The 21502-nt window shown below is 41.3% G+C and overlaps 2 protein-coding genes across 10 annotated transcripts in view; one reads left to right on the top strand and one right to left on the bottom strand.

Moving 5' to 3' along the window:
• The window catches only part of ABCG2 (ATP binding cassette subfamily G member 2 (Junior blood group)), a 138353-nt gene extending 135794 nt beyond the window's left edge, over window positions 1-2559 (top strand). For all 8 annotated transcript variants that reach the window (XM_057309863.1, XM_057309861.1, XM_057309862.1 and 5 more), the window contains 3 exons: window positions 427-516; window positions 1347-1429; window positions 2342-2559. In XM_057309863.1, coding sequence (XP_057165846.1) covers window positions 427-516; window positions 1347-1429; window positions 2342-2489 — 321 coding nt within the window. In that variant the 3' untranslated portion in view covers window positions 2490-2559. The remainder of the gene's footprint in view (window positions 1-426; window positions 517-1346; window positions 1430-2341) is intronic.
• A 7696-nt stretch (window positions 2560-10255) lies between these two features.
• PKD2 (polycystin 2, transient receptor potential cation channel) overlaps window positions 10256-21502 on the bottom strand; it is a 53922-nt gene continuing 42675 nt past the window's right edge. For both annotated transcript variants that reach the window (XM_026509755.4, XM_057309860.1), the window contains exons 11-15: window positions 21378-21499; window positions 21012-21129; window positions 19735-19898; window positions 14468-14615; window positions 10256-14110 (exon numbers count right to left, since the gene is read on the bottom strand). In XM_026509755.4, coding sequence (XP_026365540.1) covers window positions 13874-14110; window positions 14468-14615; window positions 19735-19898; window positions 21012-21129; window positions 21378-21499 — 789 coding nt within the window. In that variant the 3' untranslated portion in view covers window positions 10256-13873. The remainder of the gene's footprint in view (window positions 14111-14467; window positions 14616-19734; window positions 19899-21011; window positions 21130-21377; window positions 21500-21502) is intronic.

Raw genomic sequence — 21502 nt, 5'->3', positions numbered from 1 at the left:
ATGCATCCTGAACCCCAGGTGGTTTCTGTCGTCGTGCACAGGTAGAATGCAAGCCTTGTAAATAACAGATCTTACTGTGTTGGGGAAATAGAGAGGGGCATCAGACGTTCAGATCTGTTCCGGTATGTTTACAGGGGTTGTATCATTAGCACAGTCAGTACTGTGTTGACCTTTCATTGTGGGCAGTTACCAAAAGTAAAAACCTTGACAATGAAGGGTCTTCCAATGAAATGACGTAGGTATGATAGATATATTGTCATTCCTTTAGAACCATAAACAGCCTCAGCTCTAGAGAGGCGTACGTATGTGAAGTGGAGAAGTCAGAAGAAGTGCTTGTAAAGGTTGTAGGGGACTCAGAAATTATTCTCTGTAATTCTTCATGAAATCACTTCACCAGGTCTGATTCTTGGTACTTGCTTTTTGTAGATATTTTCAGGACTGTTGGTAAATCTCAGGACCATTGGGCCTTGGCTCTCTTGGCTTCAGTACTTCAGTATTCCCCGATATGGCTATGCGGTAAGTTTTCCTGACGTGTCCTTGTGACTGCTTCATTGTTCCCACGCTGGGAAAAACCAGAATAAGGCCCAGCAACCTCATGGCCCCAGCCACGAACTGTGAAAGTCTCCCAGGGGTTTCATTTTTAGAGTGACAGGTGTCACCTTGATCATCACCTGAGGTTTCCCCAGTCACCCTGCTGTCTGAGGGAGGTGAGGGGTAGAGAGAGAACTCCTCATGAAGGAGGAAGATGGACTAACTGATATAAAAAAATGTAGTTGCATTTCAGTTCTATAGGAAAATAGAGGATGGGAGCCTAGAGTACATCTTTTATGTGGAAATTAGAAGAAAAAGAGCATATAATATAGCTACTGTATTGGCTTTAAACAGCTCATCAACTCCCAAAAAACTGTGTCTTAAAATAGTGTGACTGGGTTTCTAACTCCCAAGAATTAGCACTGGTTTTGATGAAAATAAACAAGAACAATATAAAAGATTCTTACCATAAATTAACAATAGTCTCTGAGTACTGCTGTATGATTTTAATTACACTGTTTGTGGGATTATAAAATTAGGGAGCGAAGAAGAAAGGAGCTACGGGTAGGATAGCCAGAGGTCTCCCCTCTTTGCCAAATACTTTACTTCCTTTATTTCAGAAGCCAAAATCCCAACATAGACCACTCAATTACCAGGGAAAAAAATTTTAGCTGCTCTGGTGTGACCGTGACTGTGAAGCTTGGTTTGTTTTTAGGAATAGCAGTAAAGATTAAACTAGGAGGACATGATCATTCTTTGGAGACTTTTTGAAATTTAAAATCATTTACCTTCTCCCATCTGCCCTTGTGTTATAGGCTTTGCAGTATAATGAATTTTTGGGACAAAACTTCTGCCCAGGAGTCAACGTAACAGCGAATGATACCTGTGGCTATGCGACGTAAGTTTGTACTCAGTGTCAGAATGGGTTTGCTCACTCTGGTGTCATGTAGAAAGGCCACTGGGCCACGTGGCTGGTGTGGGTCCTCTCACCGGCTTCTCTGAGCTGTAGTGCACCAGTGCACATCTCCTTGACATTCTACTATGGTCAAAGTTATGTTTAAGTTGGGGAAGTGTTTCTGATATGTTGTTCATTTGGGGCCTTTTAAAACGCTGTGTTGATTGTGGGTTTTAGCTTTTATTTTCAGAACGTCTAAGTTTGAAATGAGCTGCTTTGACATTTTAGTGAAGCCTTAGAATATTGGAATTGTATGGCTTATGTGAGGTGTACGGATCCATGAACTTACGGCTTCCTCTAAGCCCAACCCATGGCCAGGAGCAAGAACTAGAAAGGCAGCTAGAGCAGAACAGAGTGAACGTTTCCCGGGCACGCTCGTGGCACCTGCCTCTTCGTCCTGCACTTAAACAGGAGACATTATGAAATCGAAGTCTATACAGCTGTTTTTTTTTCTTTTAAATTGACTTGGAATAGCCTCATTAAAGCATGTACCCTCTAAAGAAAGAAACATATTTCAGCCAGCTGAGAAAGAAGTCCCATTTATTGCATAATGTCCATAAAACGGAAATGAAGATTTTCGTAAAATCAGAGGATATTGTTTTAAAAATTGAATAACACATTCCTTATCAATGATTGTTGTTAACAGCTTGATTCTGATACATGAGCTAATGAAAGAAAAGAGAATGCTGGTATCCAGAATCTCACGAACCCTCATGAAATAATTCTTAGTAATAGGACAATTTTAGACAAAATTAGAAGTATTTCCATAGAAAACCTCTGTGGAGAGAAGTTTTTTTTACCGTGCCCACTCCCTCTCTTTTGTCCGAGCATGACACTTTTTCTGTTGAATTTCAGATGTACTGGCGAAGAATTTTTGATAAACCAGGGCATCGATCTCTCCCCGTGGGGCCTGTGGAAGAATCACGTAGCCTTGGCATGTATGATTGTTATCTTCCTTACGATTGCCTACCTAAAATTGTTATTTCTTAAAAAATATTCTTAAATTCCTCTTCAATTTACATGATTGATCCACACATTAAAAAGGGAGCATCTTGATTTATTTTAAGTATTCAGAAGTGTTTTCGTTGTCTTTTCATTCGGCATCATATTCAGCAAGTATTTTCAGCCCAGACATTCACAGACACCGCGATGAACTGAATTATACACGAAAGAACCCAGGTCATAAGCTGGTGCTGTTAGGAACCGCCTATCAGCTCATCTAGTCTTATAGTACCCATGGGGGAGGCATCTAGTTTAATTCATCGACCTAAGCAAGAATTGAATTCTAGGAACTTGTGACAAGTTCTGAGCATCGCTGATTATCCACTTCCTCATCTTTAAAACGAGTAGAGGGTTCGTTGCCCTCCAGCTTGAGTATTGCATGAACCAACGATCCGCCGTTACTTAGTAAATAAAAACAACAAATACACACATGCAGTGGTGGAGTACGAAATCGAAACTGTGTTGGGAAAACCCGCTGTTATTTGTAGGGTAAAAAAAAGCCATTATGAGAGGGAAAGCTTTGCTGGGCCTTTTAACGTTATTGGAATTTCCTGAGATTTCTGTTGTGGAGTCGGAACAGCTCAGGAGGCTCTGCCGGCCTCTGCACGGGGTGGCGGGCCTGCGGTTCTCAGCCGCGCGGGGGCACCTCAGGGGCTGGGATGTGGGTGCGCCTCACAACCTCCTGGGGCCCTTCGCTCAGGTGCACGTGTCTGTGCCCCGTGAGCCCTGCTGCGGCCGCGTCGCCAGGGCTGCTCTGGAAAGAACGTTCCACGGCAGGACCTGGGACCTTACCCAGATCCTTCCCGGCTCCGAAAACTGAGACTGATGCTACCGTAACTGTCGTAACTGCCCCCGTACAGACGTCTTCGTTTCGTTCCCACACAGACGTCTCTTACTCACAGATTCTCTCTTCGTTCTAACCTATATCAGTACTAAGGAAGCGTTTCTTAACTTCCTTTTCTTGAAGGGTAATGTAGGGAAAAGTCTAGTCCAGTGACTTATCGTAAAAGGAGCACATCGGTGCTACTACCAACCCAGGGGCGGAAACAGGACATGACCAGCACATGGGAGCCCCCTCGTGCCCCTTCCCCATCACTACTTCCCTCTGTGACACCTGCATAGCCTCTCTGTCGCTGTTACCACACAGCGGGACGGCTGAGTTTTGTGTTCCTGTGTGCATAGGTACATCCTTACTTAAGTCTCTCCTGCCCCCTTTTAATGAAGGATTAATTTCGGAATAATTTTAGATTTACAGAAAAATTGCAAAGATACTATGGAAATGTTCCCCTATGCCCTTTGCCCAACTTTCCTTAATGTTCACGTTTCTAGACCACGGCACATGTCAGAAGTAAGAGATGAACACTGTACGTGATTATTACTCAACTGTGCACTTGGTCAGATTTCACCACTTTTACACCAACATGCTTTATTCCAGGATCCATTTCAGGAGATCACATTGCAATTAATCCCCCTTTTTGTAAAAGTAAACACTTCAGTATTGTAGGAATTAAGTGAGCCTGAGGGTCACCAGTGTAGACGCCTTGCGTCTGCTCATCTTGGAGCATTGTTCAGTGTCAGTGGGCACCCTGCCATACTGTTGTGACATCAGTCCAGGGACATAGCATTATATTTTTAAGAAACTATTTAAAAATGACATTTGATTAATGCATCATCTTGTAACATGTTATCACACACTCTTTTTACCTGATTGTTGTGTGACCATCAGGGCCAATCAGTTTTTCCTGTTGTTGGTATATAACCCTGGCTTCCTTAGAGTTCTCTGTATACAGTCTTCCCTCATTATACAGAGGATAATATATATATCTATACTTTACATACAAAATACACTTAAAGAAGAAACAAAACAGCCAAATATATTACTGCGTATCTTTAAAAAGAATTTAAATGCTGTTATACTTATCATCCCTTTATATTACAATATTCTTTTTTACATAATTGTTTTTAATATTGTGGTAAGAAACAACATAGGATTTGCCATCTTCACCATTTTTGAGTTAAGGGACATTTTTTTGAAGTATAAGTAAATATAAGTCCTATAAAGGAGAAAATATTAATTTATAGAGATTTACTTCAGACTGTGTCTATATTATTTGAATTTTGTTTTTATTTTCTTGGATGTCAGAAGAACTAATCTATAATGGATGGGATGAATTAATTTGGTTTAAAATAAAAGAAACCTCAGGAATAAGTGAAATATGTTAGCTACTACTTATGCTCCTTCCATTGCTCTCGTGGTGGCTTGAAGTGAGTCATTGAAGAGGCAGCGTACCCACTCACCTGTGTCTCCATCTTGAAAGCCATTCTTTATGGTCTTTAGATTGGAACTGTATTACCCTCAGTACCTCAGTATCCACATATATTTGAAAAGTAGCATTACTCATATCTATATGACATCTTTAGGCCACCCCAGTGCCTGCTCAGTGGGCCTCAGATGAGACTAGTTGAGGTAGCATGGGTCCAAAAGCTTGGGCTCTCACCAACTCTGATGTACTGGCAGCCATTACGGATGCCTGAGCTGCCCACAGCAGGGCTGATGCTGAGCTCTCCATACCGTCCTGACCTTTGATGAGACCGCAGGCCACTTGGTGACAAGCTGATAATATGCAGGAACTTGATGATTGTCCCAGAAATCTGTGAGGATCAGTATCTTGGAGTATGAGTCTTACTGGAGGCCTTAACTTTGTAGAAACTCTGTGTTTTGTTTTGCATTCTCTCATGGAAGAACTGTATAGTGTTTTATGATACCTCTTGCTCTACTGTCTGAGGAATTTTCCTTTTGCCGGTAGCAGTAGAATTATTAGAAGTCATCAGCTTGAGAGTACTGCCAGGTCTTCGCAATGCTAAAACTTTTGGCTAGTATCCGTGGTAAAAAGTTTACTTCATTTTACAACCCGCTGCTTGTGTGTACGCAGATAGTCCAAGCAAGTATCAGGGCGTGCATTCCGAAAGTTATTTTTGAAAATAGAGTTTGAGTATAACGATTTTATAGGCCCACCAGTATAATACAGTGAAAATGTAATCAATCAATATTTTCAAAGTTACACACTTTTATATGCCCTTTACTTATTTTTAGTGTCCTGGTTTGATCAATTATATGTTTATGGTGGTAATAGTGCTTTATCTCCCTCAGAATTCATAAAGATTAAGTAATTCCTGATACTTATTTTTCATTTTATGTTTTTTGTTTTCATACATCCTTGCTTTCTCTGAATTCCTTCTTGCATCTGTAAAATGAGAACTTCTTGTAGCTTTAGCATTTTAGGTTACATGGTTTACATTGAATCGTCCGCTTTCCAACTAGCTTCAAGAAGAGCAGCCACCCCGTTTGACTTTCAGTTTCAGCCGTGTGCTTCGGGATACTCCTGTAATTTCTTTCATTTGAATTCTTGCCAAGATAATGTGAATCTTATGGAGGGCCTTCTTTGTTGCTGTGTGAAAGGTCGGCCTTCGACTTGTTCATCTGATGAGTTTTAAGCATTTTCTTTTTTACATTTCGTTTTGGTTGGTAGGGTTAGGACCGAGCAGTGTTCTTTATTCCTACAGACCAGGGGTTGACAGACTTTATCTGAAGGGATCCACTAAGTGTTTTGTAGTTTTTGTCTATTTTTTTTTTAAACCACCTCTTAAAAATATAAAAATCATTCTTGAAAAATGCGAAAACTCTTCTTAGCTTGAGGCTGCACAACACAGGCAGCGGGAGCCGGATTTGGCCCCCAGGCCATAGTTCGCAGGGACCCCCGGTGTAAACAGTTGTTGCTCCTGCTTCGTGAGGAACCATACTTAAATTGTTGATGAACCAGATTTCTAAGAAATCTGCTGGTATTTTCAATAAGAGATTTTTCAGTATTGTATTGAAACCCTATTTCTGCATAATAGAACAAATATATCGCTTCCTAATACTCGACTCTCCCTCAAGAGATCTGGCTACCAGTTGAGATTAGGCCTCATGGGATTTGTGGGAGAGCCTGTTTTGCATGTTAAGGAATTGGACTTTTTTTTCCCAGCGTGTGTAAGGGGCATTGTTATACCCTGAGGAATTAATTCACACCAGCCATCCTCGGAAGGGGACTGGTAAACCAGAGCACTGATTCACTAATGTAAACAGTAAAATGTTACAATAGCCATTTACTTGTGACATTCTTCTCTCAGGTGGGAAACTGAGATCAGAGGATTCCTTGGTAAAGATAGAATTAGGATTTCAGATTACCTCAAATAATGTCTCTACGTCCACAGGAATTTGTGTGCCAAGCTAACCTGAATAGTTGCAAGAGCTCATCGTCACCAAGACGATGCAGGAGATAATCAGTACCCTCCTCAGCCTCCCAGGTCTGTGTTTATTCTCAGTGGAATAAAGATCCCAAGGAAAGAAAACCTGGAACCCCACCAAACCTAGTTCTACCGTCTTGCTGTATCTTCTGGCCTTCTGTCTTTGGTATATACATTAAAAAAAAAAAAAAAAAAAAAAAGGTTGATTCACATGTTGCAGCCTGCTTTTTGTCCCCACCAAGCACTGTGAACATAAGGTACTTACATTCTAAGTTGAAGGAATTCTTCTTTTCTAGACACATATCTTTGCTGTTATCTAGGGTTTCCCAAGCTTGCCTGCTAAGAATCAGTGACCATCTGGGATGCTTATGTGAGGAAGGCAGGCAAGGAAAGGCTATTTTCCCCCCAGCTGTTGAGAAATCTCTGAGGGGTGAGCCTGGGAATTCCGGGTGATTCTTTGGGATATTCTGATTTAGATTGTAATAACCAGGTAAGGCCATTTTAACTTCATTGTAATTTGATCGCGATCCAATCACTGTGACATCTGCATTCAACCACATATTTTGTATCTCCCTACATATCAGACTCACATTTAGAACCAAGTGAGCTCATTAACATTAGCTGATCTTCCGACCCTTTCTAACCCGCGGAATCATTCCTCCCCTGGCAACCCCACACGACAGCACTATGCGGTCTCGGGTAAGTGACAGTTGAAAGTGCCGCCGCTCCAACCGAGCGAGGGTTTGGCCTCCTTTCTTTGCCACGCAACAGAACCCCAGGCATCATCTCAGTAACAAAGGGCTTGGCGGTACCGCGTTTGGAAAACCTCAAGCTGTTCCATCTTTTTCATTTTGCAGATGAGGGAACTTGAGTTTCAGAGGCTGTGACCCGCCAAAGGCCACGCAGACTATTTTCTTGCTACGGTTGGGAACATACTGCACTAATCCCCGGGTAACTTGCCAGATCACCTGTGGCGGGTCATTTGTGCAAATGTGCAGATATCAGGATGGGCACAGGGGTCTCCAGTAGAAACCAGGGAGTTGTACTTTTAAAAAGTGTTTTAGGAGCCCTGAAGCAAATACAGGGCCTTTTTCTCTCTACAGTTACTCAGGCAGATGTCCCCCCTCCTCTCCTTGTCATGTGCCATTCACCAGGTTTGTGGCCTTGATTTACTTACGTGGCTTCATCTATATCTGTCTCACGCATAAAGCAGGGATTCTCTCAGTATGCACCTCTGTGGAGGCGTCACAGGGAAGTAAGGGACTGCACGTGAAGTGCCGAGAAGTACCTGGCTCATAGGGCGCCCTCAGTGATTTTAGCTATCACTGCTGCGTCCCACAGGACATCACACAGGTTATTCGCATCATCCTAGTGCCAGTTCATGGATGACACCCTTGGCAGGGATGAGAGCGCCATCCTCCAGGGTATGTTTTGGGCATTAAACCAGCAGTTGGCAAACTATGGCCTGCAGGCCAAATCTGGCCCACTGCCTGATTTTGTAAATAAAACTTTATTGAAACACAATCCCAGGCATTTGTATTTGTATTCTCTATGGCTGCTTTTGCACTATGATGGCCAAGCAGTTGTGGCCGAGATCATTATGGTCCATAGAGCCTAAAACATATACTATCTGGCCCTTTATGGAAAGTGTGCAGGCCCCTGGAGTAAACCAAGGGTTCTTGTTCCCAGCAGTGACAGTATACAGTAACAGAATACAGGTCTACACGCCAGTGATCTTGGCCTCGCTCAGTATCCTTCCCTTTAACGCATTTGCAGAATTTATGCTTCCCGTCTGCAGCTGTCGGCTCTACGGTAGTGGAGCTCCCAAATCCCAAATACAGGGCGGGTTCCACGGAACCTGAAACTGTCCGCCACGTACACACTTGGAGATTTGCACACTGGTGAAAAGCAGGCAAAGCAAGCAGGTATCACACTGGTCATCTGTGTCAGGAGAGTGTGGACTTGACTGCTGTCTAACGGGGCAGAGAATTCAGAGGTAACCTGGTGTCTCCATGCTCAGTGGTTACCCTCTACTGGCAGCCAAAACCACCACAGCCTGATAAGGGACAAGGGCTCTGAGCCCCCAGCAATGAGGGTGTGATCACTGCACCAAACCGGCGGTACAGCTGAAGTACTGGCCAAGAGTGAGAAACCTCTAGAAACGGTGGGAGAGGAGATAAATCGTTATGGCCTTGTGCGCAGCAGCAGCAATGGGAACTAGCAAGTTCCACTAACCTTCCTGAATTATATTCTCTAGAGATGATAGCTGGCCTCCCTCAAAAAGCCCACAGTGGACTTAATGAGGGCACGAGTGGATCTGAGTGACGCCAGGGTGGCTGAAGGAGATGCGTTTGGTGCCCTGCGGCCTGTCTCCTCTGCGCCTTTGATCTCAGACAGTTCCGGTGAGCTCGGATCGTGTTGACAGCATCCCCCCCCTCAAGCCTGCACCACAGACATCTTCGCTTTGCTGCTGTGCGGCCTGCAAAGCTGAAAGAGCCTGCTTGGCCCGAGTGCAGGCCTGGCCTGAAAGGGTGGGGGTGTCCGCCCTCCACCAATAGGAACCAGGGCCAATGGATAAAACCCTGGCCTTACCTTCTTCAGACAAGGAATTAGGGGAGGCCTTCTGTAGTGTCCTCGGAGGTGGCGCTGGGCTCCTGTTGCCTCCAGAGGCACCTTCAGTAGCATACCTGTGTACTGGCATCTCCTCCCTTCCGGGCTCACGCTGTGTCCTGGTCCAGTTCCAAATAAACTATCTGAATTCAGGTCCTTGTCTCGGCTTTTCTTTCAGGACTCCGAAACACATTCCCATGAATACCAGGAACAAAACAAGCATGTCTACTCTCACTGCTACTCTCCAACATAGTACTGTCCTTTCTTTCAAATGAGCTTCTCTTCTCCCCAGAAAATCCAAAGAACCAATACAGAATCTGTTAGAACCAGTAAAGGAGTTCAACACGTGTGATATATGGAAGATTAATTTATAGAACATTTGTAATTTCCCTTCATATCAGCAATAACCACCTAGAAAATATAATAGATTCTCATACTACCAATAAAACTATATTAAAAATGCATAAGTTCTTTAAGAAATTGTAAGAAACACTTAAAGGACATTAAGGAAGTTCTGAATAAAGGAAGAACTGTTTCTGATAGTGTTAAGATGTCAGTTCTCCCTAAACTAATGGATAAATTCAATGCAATTACAGTTAAATTCCAGTGGGAACTTTCCCTCTGTCCACCCCCGCCCCCATAGGAGCCCACCAACCTTGTTTGCACACTTGCATGGAAAAATAAAGTTTCACAAAAATAGCACAATTTCGGGGGGGGGGGAAGATCTTACCACATATGAACACAAACTATAAAGTCATAATAATAAAAATTGTGCAAGAACATTCATAGATCAGTTTTTAAAAGGCTAAAGAGTTAAAAAAAACCACACATTTATACATGAAACAGAAACGACATCATGAAGTAACAAGGTAAAGTAACTTAAATTATTTAATAGAGAATATTGACAAAACTGTCTCACTGTATGGAGAAAATACCTGTGGGCCTTACACAAGGTTACTCTTACACAAGGTATTAAATGTGAAAGGTAAAACTGTAAGTTTAATAAATACAAGTTTTTGACCTTACAAAGGTCTCAAAACCCGACACAATAAGGCAAAATAAATTGATGGATTTTTTAAAGTATAAAAACCAAGAAAATATTGACAAAATTATCAGTTGGATGAGAGATATAAGAGTCCGAAACCGATAAGGGATTAATACTTAAACCATACAAGGAACTTGATTTGTTGATTCACAAATCAACAAAAAAGGCCGTGACCCAGTAGAAAAATAAGCAATGAACACAAACATACGTGTTTCCCATCAGATCAAAGTGTAAGATTTTAAAGGTTTGAATAGGCAACTTACCAAAAGGGAAACCCAAATGTTGAACAATTACGAGGGGATGTCCAACCTTAGGAATTAAGAATCAGAAATGCAAAATAAAGTGAGACCTTACTTTAAAACCATGCCATTGGGGCGCCTTGGTGGAGCAGTCATTAAGCGTCTGCCTTCGGCTCAGGGCGTGATCCCGGCATTGTGGGATTGAGCCCCACATCAGGCTCCTCTGCTATGAGCCTGCTTCTTCCTGTCCCACTCCCCCTGCTTGTGTTCCCTCTCTCACGGGCTGTCTCTGTCAACTAAATAAATAAAATCTTTTAAAAACAAAACAAAACAAAACCATGCCATTAACAAAAAGTAGGAAGCTGGATGGTCCTGATGCTGGTGAGGGTATGCATAAAACTGGTAATCTCATGCCCATAGTGGAATTGTAGACTGGGGCAGTCATTCCGGAGGGCAATCTGACAGTTCTGAATAAAATTAAATATTTACAGGGGGCCTGGGTGGCTCAGGCAGTTAAGTGTCCGATGCTTGATTTCAGCTCAGGTCATGATCTCAGGATCCTGGGATCAAGCCCCGCATTGGGGTCCCCGCTCAGTGCAGAGTCTGCTTGAGATTCTCTCTCTCCTTCTCCCTCTGCCCCTCCCCCCTGCTCATGTACTTTCTCTCCCTGTAAAATAATTTTTTTAAAAAAATTAAATATTTATAGACCTGGCATTCGGCACTCTGACTCCTGTTATATACCCATGGAGGAACTCATGAAAAGCCAACAAGGAAATTATGTTCAAAGATTTTGAAATAACAGAAATATTAGGGCCAACTATTCACTATAGAAAAGCATAATAAAAGGTGGTGGCCGCACAACAGGAAGTACTACAGGATCCTCAGAATAACCTCCTAGAGGCACAGACTGCAGAAGGAGTAATATGTCAGATTGCTCTTTGGACATAAAGAAAGAAGATGCCTCTTTCAAAGTCTAAGCCTTTACTAATGAGTCTCATGATACAAATTACCCACTGCTTCTACTTAGGAGACAGACACCTATTACATCTGTTATACCAAGTCTTTATTGAGAAGTAAAGTGCTCGATATTACACATGAATGAAATCTCGATTGTCGAGAGACTTGCATATGTAACATCTTAATAATACAAATATAGAGGGGAAGATGATAGGAGAGGGATGAGAAGGGAGTTCTCCATGACTAAAGAGAAAAAAATATGTAACTTATGGGTAAAAAGAAAGAATTCTGTAAAATCTTACAGGTGAAATGAGAAACAGTATAATAATAAGTATATAAAAAGACTTTCTAGTGACCATAACTGACATATGGCACGTGGTCAATACTCATGGATACCACATAATGACTGCACTTCAAACTGAAGTTTGTTTACACATAACAACATGGTACACATAAATACGTACACTCTGTATCCCTGGAATGCAAACTGTAGTACCTAGTAATAAGCACTTGGTGTAGCATATTCGAAAGAAAGTAAAGAGGGAAAGAATGCCACGAGAAATCCTGTTAAAGAAACCCAATGTGTATCACTTCTACGGAAGCCAGCTTAAAAAGGTTTGTTTGCTCATGTTTTCATTGAAGATTTCGCTGACATATTCTACCAATTACATGAACAGCATGGGAATTCAAAACAAGGCACTACAACACAAGCCTCTCTTCTACTGTTCTCTGAGTCGGAGTTAATTCACCAGCACTGCATTCTCTCTTGCTCGTCCCATTAGCTCTCAAAAGGTACCTCATTCGACACTTGAAAAATAAGATCTTTACTTTTTATTGAGAAATAGATTTCTTCTCCATAAATTTGGTGAGACCCTCTCCTAATGAAAAAAAAAAAAACCTGCTGTAAACTCAAACTTCGGGTGATACGTTCTGATAATGAATTTTCAACACCAGAAACTCCTTTTGATTAAACTGAGCTCCACTTAGATGATCAATTCTAGTTTTGAAATACAGGATCAAGAGTATTTGAGTTCTAAGGGCGCCTGGGTGACTCAGTTGTTCAAGTGTCCAACTCTTATTTCGGCTCAGGTCATGATCTCAGGGTCAAGAGATTGAGCCTCGAGTTGGGCTCTGTGCTGAGCATGGAGCCTGCTTAAGGTTCTCTCTCTCCCTCTGCCCCTCCCTCTCTCTCACAAAAAAAAAAAAAAAAAGAGTATTTGAGTTCTATATTCTCAAAACAGCATAAAACTCAAACTTTAGTTTTACAATATTTATATATGAATTTCAAAAGTCCTTTAAATTTTTGTGTAAATGAACACATTTGCTGAGTCAAAACCTTCAGTATCTACTTAAAACATTTAGTAAGTTGGCCTTCCCAGATTCATTACAACATAAAAATCAGTTGCAAATAAGCTGGATCACCTGGGAAGAGAATATATGGACAAATCTTTATACTAAACTAATTATTAGAATAAGTCAAACTTAGTGATAGGGCTCCTTCCAGTTTTCCCATGTTATGGTGAGAGATGACGTTTTAACCCACAATCAATCCTTGGTGGCTTCCTGCAGCTCAGAGTAAAAAGAGTGAATAAGCGGAAGTTATTCCCACAGACATTAGATACTATACAGTAACGACGACAAAAAAAAGCACAATATTCAACATTTAGCTTAACCATTCATACGAATTCTAGCATAATGACTACATACCCATTCTATGGTTTGGGGTTCTTTTCTAGCTCATCTTTTAGAAAAGTTTACCCCAGAAAGGTAGTTGAAATAAAAGGCTCCTTTCTTAAAAGAAAGCTCTATATTATGTCCATGAGCTCAGCTTGAGTGGGAAGGACTGCCTCTACTTTCCCCTCACACACTGGGCAAAAAGGACAATACTGATTTTTGTGATGGGAAATAAAACTCAGAAGCCTTTTGACAGTTCTCTCCTCGCTTTAAAGGCTACTTCATTGTCAACTGAGAAGACTCAGCCATGGGAGCAGGTGGGCACACCACTCCGTATACTTTACAAAGACTTTTTCCTAGACTCAATATTTACACCTAGATTTCTTACGTGAGAAAAAAAAAATCTTCTTTGATCCATGGGCAAGGTTTAAAATAAATTAAAGTGCAGAAACATTAACAGCTGGTCACAAAGACCAGCATCCTGTGGTGGTCAGGGCATACAGACAGTGCACTTGCCATGGCAATGCGGGACAGCCCCTCTCTCACCAATCCGAACACATACTAACACATGTCCTAGACGTGGATATTGGAACTCCCGTTTGCACCTGCACCTTCTATTCCTTCTGTAGACTGGGAGGAAGAAGGGCGGGAGCTTCTGGAGCGAGGCTGACCATTCAGTCCCACGGGTGTGCCTAAACCGTGACTTATTTGGGAAGCCGCATCATCAGATTCCCAGCGTTCCAGCTCTTCCCGTACCAGCCGTTCCATCTGCTCCCTGTGGATTTCACCGTCACGACCCAGTCTCTCATCCTAATAAAGGAAAAAGAGACCATGATGTTGGGGGTAGGGTGATGCATACTTTTGTACTTAGGAGTTGCCCTAGGAAATTAAGGGGCCAAATAATCTGTCATTAATTGACACTGGCGATTGATAGCATAGAAAGCAATTCTTGGAGCTACTGGAGTAACTTTTTGCTTAATTCGACCATTCAGTGAAGGCAGAAGCATCAGTGCTTGTAGTACTCAGTAACACCTCCAGAGTATCATCTGATTGCACTGATCTGCAGTTACAGACATTTCAAAACACGCATCTCAGATTAAAGGTTACAAAACATGACTACCCCAATATTTTATAGAATCAGTGTTTCTGTGTCAGATGACCACTTACCTCCACCACCCCATCCAGCAGCCTTCCCAACACTTCCCTTCTCTTCAGTTTGGCCCGCTCCATGATCTCCAGCTTCACGATCACAGCGTCAATCTTGGACACGATGCTGCCGATGGAGTGCTCCATGCGGTCCACGCGTCTCACCAGGCTGTGGGAAAGCACAGGTGAGAGGGTCAAAGCCACCTTGTGTAGTCGGTTGCCTTTTCAGCCCAGCTGGCTTTTCAAATGGAAGTGCTAAGATATTTTTTATTAAACAATATGATAATCTGAACACATTCTAAATAGTCTCAAACTTAAGCAATAAACTCATACATTGCTGATGGGAATGCTAACTGCACAACTTCTCTGCAAGTCAACATTGTATTAGAAGTCTTAAAAATATATGCTTAGCTTATATTCAGATATACCATTTTAAAAAAAATTTCTAAAGGAAATATGTATACTTTTTTTGGCTTTTTTGGCTACTAGCATACTCATTAGAGTTCTGCTTATTAATAGTGAGTCATTGAAAAATAGTTATGTTAGGGGTGACTGCATGGCTCAGTTGGTTAAATGTCTGCCTTGGACTCAGATCATGATCTCTGGGTCCTGGGATCGAGCCCCACATTGGGCTCCTTGTTCAGTGGGGAGTCTGTTTCTCTCTCTTCCTCTGCCCCTCCCTCTGCTTGTGCTCTCTCTCTCTCTCGCCCTCCCAAATAAAATTTTTCAAAAAAAAAAAAATGACTATTTTTATAATTAACAGAAAATTATTCAAATGTGTTATTGTTCATCTATACAATGGAATTCCAAGGAGACACCAGAAATTATATAGTGATGGATTATTTAATGAAATAGTAAAGTTCATGATATATTAAGCAAATAGTTAGAAAACACTGTTCACTAATGATCCCATTATTTTGAATAAAAAATTACATAAATGCTTTAAAAACATAGAAATAGACAACCTCTGGAATGGTGGCATGGGGCTCTGTAGGCACTCTCCCCAGAGAAACCACCATAACTGTTGAAAATTATTTAAAATTTTTTTCAAAATTCTGTAAATCTTAAGAGTATACAGCAAATGAAGAAGCATTTATTTAAGAAAATCCACTGGATTTTAGTAAGAAGAGTGAGAGTCTGACATGTGAGCTATGGTCTACGGTCTACTCCCTCTCTGTTTCCCCCAGCTCAGTGTGACAGAAGTGTCACTCCAGTTGGGTTCGGCATGGACACAGGGCCCCCACTCCCTTCGGGTCCCAGTGGGGGGCTGTGGTGTCTCTGAGGGAGGCGGAGGCTGCTGCATGTCTCATCTCTATGCCCCACCTCCAAATTCATGTTGCAGAGGATCTAATCCAGGCAAGAGTGGCTGAGAGGAACGAGGTTCTCTTCCTCCACCCAACCGCCAACTGTGGGGTGGAGTTTCCATGCCAGGAGAGGAAAGCTGAGGAGACTGAAGACCACCCTAGCCCAGTGGCTTATTCATGAAACAGGGGTATCGCTTTGGGAAGTAGACTACCGTCCCTGCCCCTAGCTCCGAATCAGTGGCACATAGGTTTTGCCCACGAGGAGAGTCAGGCAAGAACAGAGAGCTCCAAAGCTTCCCCCAGGAGGACTGGCTTTGTTAGGAACAAAGTACTAAGCCTAAGAGGGCTCCTCAAAACATCAGAGATTGTGGTGATAAGCCGTTCAGACTAGGTTGGTCACCTCATGAGATAAAAAAGGAAAATTGTTTGCTGAGCCTGGGTGGCTCAGCCGTTAAGCATCTGCCTTCAGCTCAGGTCATGATCCCAGGGTCCTGGGATCGAGTCCCGCATCGGGAAGCCTGCTTCTCCTTCTCACACCCCCCTTGCTTGTGTTCCCTCTCTCGCTGTCTCTGTCAAATAAATAAATAAAATCTTAAAAAAAAAAAAAAAAGGTAAATTGTTTACCAGCTAGCTTAACAGAAAGAACCAGGAAAAGAGACAGCTAAGGAGACTGCTAAAGACTGGCTTCAAAGGGGCCTGGATTGAATTGGATCAGAGTGTGAACAGTTTATATCCCAAGGCATTACTGAAAACAATAGACCAATCAGCCAACAATTAGTGGAAGCTAAGAGGTGGAAGTAATATCAAGAGGCAGAAGGTGGGGCGCCTGGGTGGCACAGCGGTTAAGCGTCTGCCTTCGGCTCAGGGCGTGATCCCGGCGTTATGGGATCGAGCCCCACATCAGGCTCCTCCGCTATGAGCCTGCTCCTTTCTCTCCCACTCCCCCTGCTTGTGTTCCCTCTCTCACTGGCTGTCTCTATCTCTGTCGAATAAATAAATAAATAATCTTTAAAAAGAAAAAAAAAAAAAAGAGGCAGAAGGCTTCACAGACAGATCCAGGAAAGACAATGAGAGCCCTGCTAAAAGCACTGTCTTTTCAAAAGGACTGTGTGTGGTCACGTGGTCACGGCTCTGCCCTCTGAGAGGCAACATCAGAGGCTTTACAATGTGGGGGAAATAGACTTCATTAAAAAACAAGCATGCAAATTGCAAACAGAACAAGCCTGGGGGGTAGGGGGAGGAAGAAAATAAGTATTCTAAATGGCTGTAATATTTCTTTAATATCTCCAGTTTTCAATAAAAAATTATGAGACAGGCAAAAAAACAAAACAGAAAAAAATGTGACCCATAATACACAGAGAAAGAGCCAGCAACAGAAACTGCCTTTGAGAGGGCCCAGACAGATTTAGTAGACAAAAAGCTCAAAGTAATTATTATAAATATATTCAAAGAACTAAAGGAAATCAAGCTTAAAAAGACATAGGACAATATGATGACACTGTCTCATCGAACAGAGAATATCAATAAAGAGATGCAGATTATTTCAAAGAACCAAAGAGAAATTCTGGAGTTGTAAAGTACAATAAATGAAACAAAAAGTCACTAACGGGGTCTCAACAGATTTGAGCTGGCAGAAGAAACAATCAGCACACCTGAAGACAGATGGACAGAAACTATGGAGTCTGAAGAGCAGAGAGGAAAGAAAGAGTGAAGATGTGGGATACCGGTAAGCACTTCAACATACACAGGATAGGAGACCCAGAAGGAAAGGAGAGAAAGCAGAAAAAAAAAAAAAAAAATCTGAGGCCATAATAGTTGAAAACTTCCTAAATTTGATGAAAATATTATATACCCCAGCAGCTTAATGAACTCCAACTAGGATAACTACAAAGAGATCCACGTCCAGACAGATCATGGTCAAAATATTGAAAGGCAAAGACAAAGAAAAAATCTTGCAAGCAGCAAGAGAAAAGTGACCCATCACATACAACGGAACCTCAGTAAGATTAACAGCTATCTTCCCATCAGAAACAGTGGAGACAAGAAGAAAATGAAGAAGAAATAAAAATATTCTTAGATAAAGAAAAACAGAGAATTCTAGCTAGCAGGCCTGCTTTATATTTTATTTTTATTGTTAAATATTTTATTTATTTATTTGAGAGAGCACACACAAGCTGGGGGGAGGGAAAGGGAGAGGGAGAAGCAGACTCCCGGCTGAGCAGGGAGCCCGACATGGGGCTCGATCCCAGGACATTGAGATCATGTTCTGAACCAAAAGGAGAGGCTTAACTGACTGAGCCACCCAGGTGCCCCAGCAGGCCTGCTTTAGAAGAGATACTAAAGGAAGTTCTTCAGGCTGAAAGCAAGTGATCCAGATAGTAATTAGACTCCACATGAAAAAACAAAGAGCACTGGTACTGGTACACAGTATTATGCAACTGTAAAAACACAAATGCATATTCCTTTTCCTTTTTTTCCTCTTAACTGATTTAAAAAGCAACTGTGTAAGACAATATGTACCTGATTATATGTTGGGCCACATAAAAATGTAATAATATATTTGACAATACCAGGACAGAGGAGGTGGGTATTATCAAAGTTGTACTGGAATACAGAAATGACACCAGATGGTAACTTGAATCCACAGGAATGAATGATGAGAACCAGAAATGGTAAATATGAAAAAGAATATTCCAAACTCTCTAAATATATACTTTCTCTTCTTTCTTGTCTCAGCTCTTTTATGAAGTGATCATTCTAACAACGTGATACTGGATTTGTAACATATATAGATGACTGTGTATAATAATGACACAAAAAAGGGGAGGAGTTAACAGAGTTATATAGGATATTTCTAGATCTCCTTGGATTAAGTTAATATAAATCTGAGGTAGATTCTGATAAATTGATTTGTATATGTTAAGTCCTAGAGCAATCACTAAAAAAATAACTGAAAAATGTAATGAAAAAAACTATTAAAGGAAATTAAATGTTGCATTAGGAAATATTCACTTTATGTAAAAGAAAGCAATAAAGGAGAAAAAGAGGAACAAAAAAAGACATAAGACCTATAGAAAATGAAAAATAAAATGGTAGATGTAAGTCCAACTATATCAATGGTAACATTAAATGTAAATGAAGTAAACATTCTAATCAAAAGGCAAAGACTATCAGACTGGATAAAAAGACCAGATCCAACTATATGTTGTCTACAGGTGACATACTTGAGATTCAAGGATACAAACAGGTTGTAAGTGAAAGAATGGAAAAAGATGTATCATGTAAAAAGCAACAATAAAGAAGTTGGAGTCGTTGCAGTAATATCAGATGAGAAAGACTTTAAAACAACAACAAAAAATCTTACTAGAGATACAGTAGGACATTTTATAATGAAAATAGGGTCAATCTATTAGGAAAATGTACCAATTATAAACATGCATACACACGAACAGCAATACACAAAGCAAAACCTTACAGAAAGGAAGGAACAGACAATATAATAATAATAGTTGGAGACTTTAATACCCCACTTCCAAAAGTAGATAGAACAAATAGGTAGAACAACAGGGAATAAACCAACTAGACCTAATAAACACCTGTAGGACACTCCACTTAACAAGAGCAGAACGTACATTCTTCTCAGGTGAACACGAAACATCCTTTAGGGTATACCATGTGCTAAGGGCATAAAAACATAAAAAAAAACCCACATGTAAATGAAGATACAAACACCAAAAGGTTAACTGGCATTTTGGTTTAGTGGGAATGGGAGAGATTTTAATGTTTTCTTTTGTTTTTCTTTATTTGCTAATCTTCCTATAAGGAATGTATTACTTTTATCAAAAGAAAAAACACCATTAAAAGTTATTAAAAAAAAGAACTGATGATAAGTAATGGGAAGAATCAAACTGCGAGAAGTAGAAGAAGCTGCTTGGTCTCAGCTGTACTCGTCAGTCCAAATTGTGCCAATTCTTTAATACTTACACTTGAAACTCTTCATAAGAAACCCCACTGGAGATGCTTCCCCTCCTTCTGGAGCTATGCCCACTGTCTTCATCATCGTCCTCCTCAGAGTCATCCAGGCTTCGAGGGAAACTTCGGCTACTCATCGGACGTGGTAAAGAGCTGTGATCCAGATCCAGGTCCTCCTGAAGAACATGGGATCGGTGAGTGAGGAGCGGGAACACCCAGTCCGCGCGGAGCTTCCCTGCGGGCCTGGGCACGTGGGACATGGGCAGGTGCCATTTAACACCAGACTGTGATTCCCACACGTCTCAATTTCAGAGACTGGCACATTTTCAAAACAGACTTTTAATGACCAGCAAGAAACTGCTAACTTGTTTGGACAAGCAAGAACATTAAAAATGTAACGACAACAACAAAAAAGTCAACGAAGAAATGTATTACCACCTTTTCATAAAAGAGAACACATTTAATAGCTACAAAGTAGGAAGGATATAATCTTAGAATAAAAATTTTGACTAAATACAGCCTCGTGAAAGATGATTTTACTCACTGTCCTCCTGCTCACATTTCACCATACCTGGTCGTTTCCCACCTACGGACACCGTTCTGCAGAGCAGGTTAGAACTCACGTTCTATACTACGTCCTTACAGAAAAGGGACTTTTGTATAGAGTATTCACCTGGGTTCTCTGTACCTCAAATACCATGGATAGTTTTTGGTTTGTTTAACCATTTATTTTTTAAGTTAATGTTAAAAGCTTTTAATCATCCTTTCTGATTATAAAAGACCATTTCATGACAAGTGCTCAGATGGAAGGCAGCTGCTAGTTTTGTTTTATTGTAAATGTTAATTTAGAGAGCAACTAACTTTATATATCTCCTGAGGAATCTTTTTTCCCCCCACTCTCATGAACATTGCGAACTATACATAACTCCTAAGTTTCCCTTTTCAAGCTGATGACGAGAAAGCTTAGGGCCAAATTTGTAGCTCACTCTTTAACAAGCATATATGTATTTGCATTTTTAGCTTCATAATCTAGTTTTATATTTCACTTTTGTTTTACCTCATTTTTCATTTTGATTTTTTACATTTACGCCAACCTACTGTATTTTTACATATTATTACGTCGTATATCCTTTTTGGAATACGCTGGGTGCTACTGCGTAAATTGACTGAGACAGAGAGACAGAGAAAGAGGCAGAAAGACAGAGAGACTCTCAGTATCCACTACTTAGCGTGGTGTCTGAAACACTGTGAGGACTGAATCAGATCATGTTCTCCTACACTAGACCCACCCTCTCTTTTTCCAGGTCGTCTCTCATCTGCTGATGTTCATGTTCGGTCAGTTCTTGATCTCCATCTTGGTCATATTTTGTGAATATTGCCTCGATCTCTGCATCGGTATGACCCTTCCTGAAATTAGCGAGAGGTTACAGAGGAAATCATTCATGTACATGGTCCAACGCAAACACAGAGACATCAAGATGCAGGGAGAAAGGAGAAACTGCTGAATCACGGCCAGCCCTCCTCTTGGGATATGTTCCAGAAAGACAGTTACTCTGAAAGAAGAGCGTCTGAGTACTCCGGCCAGAAATATCCTTATCACCAAGAACATATCTTTATACAGGAATTTGCCAGGGCCTCAGAAGTGTGATTCTCACCCTTTGAGATCTTGTCGAAGTTCATCAAAGTTTAACTTGCCTCCCCCTTGCCTCAGACTCTCAGAAATGTCATCCACAGTATTTTTTTTCAGTTTTAGTTTAACCAAGGCTTTCTGGTAGCCCTG

The sequence above is a fragment of the Ursus arctos genome, unplaced genomic scaffold (assembly GCF_023065955.2).
Source record: "Ursus arctos isolate Adak ecotype North America unplaced genomic scaffold, UrsArc2.0 scaffold_9, whole genome shotgun sequence".
Lineage (NCBI taxonomy): Eukaryota > Metazoa > Chordata > Mammalia > Carnivora > Ursidae > Ursus > Ursus arctos.
The sequence above is the reverse complement of the archived record's forward strand: the minus strand, read 5'-3'. Positions and strand labels throughout refer to the sequence as shown.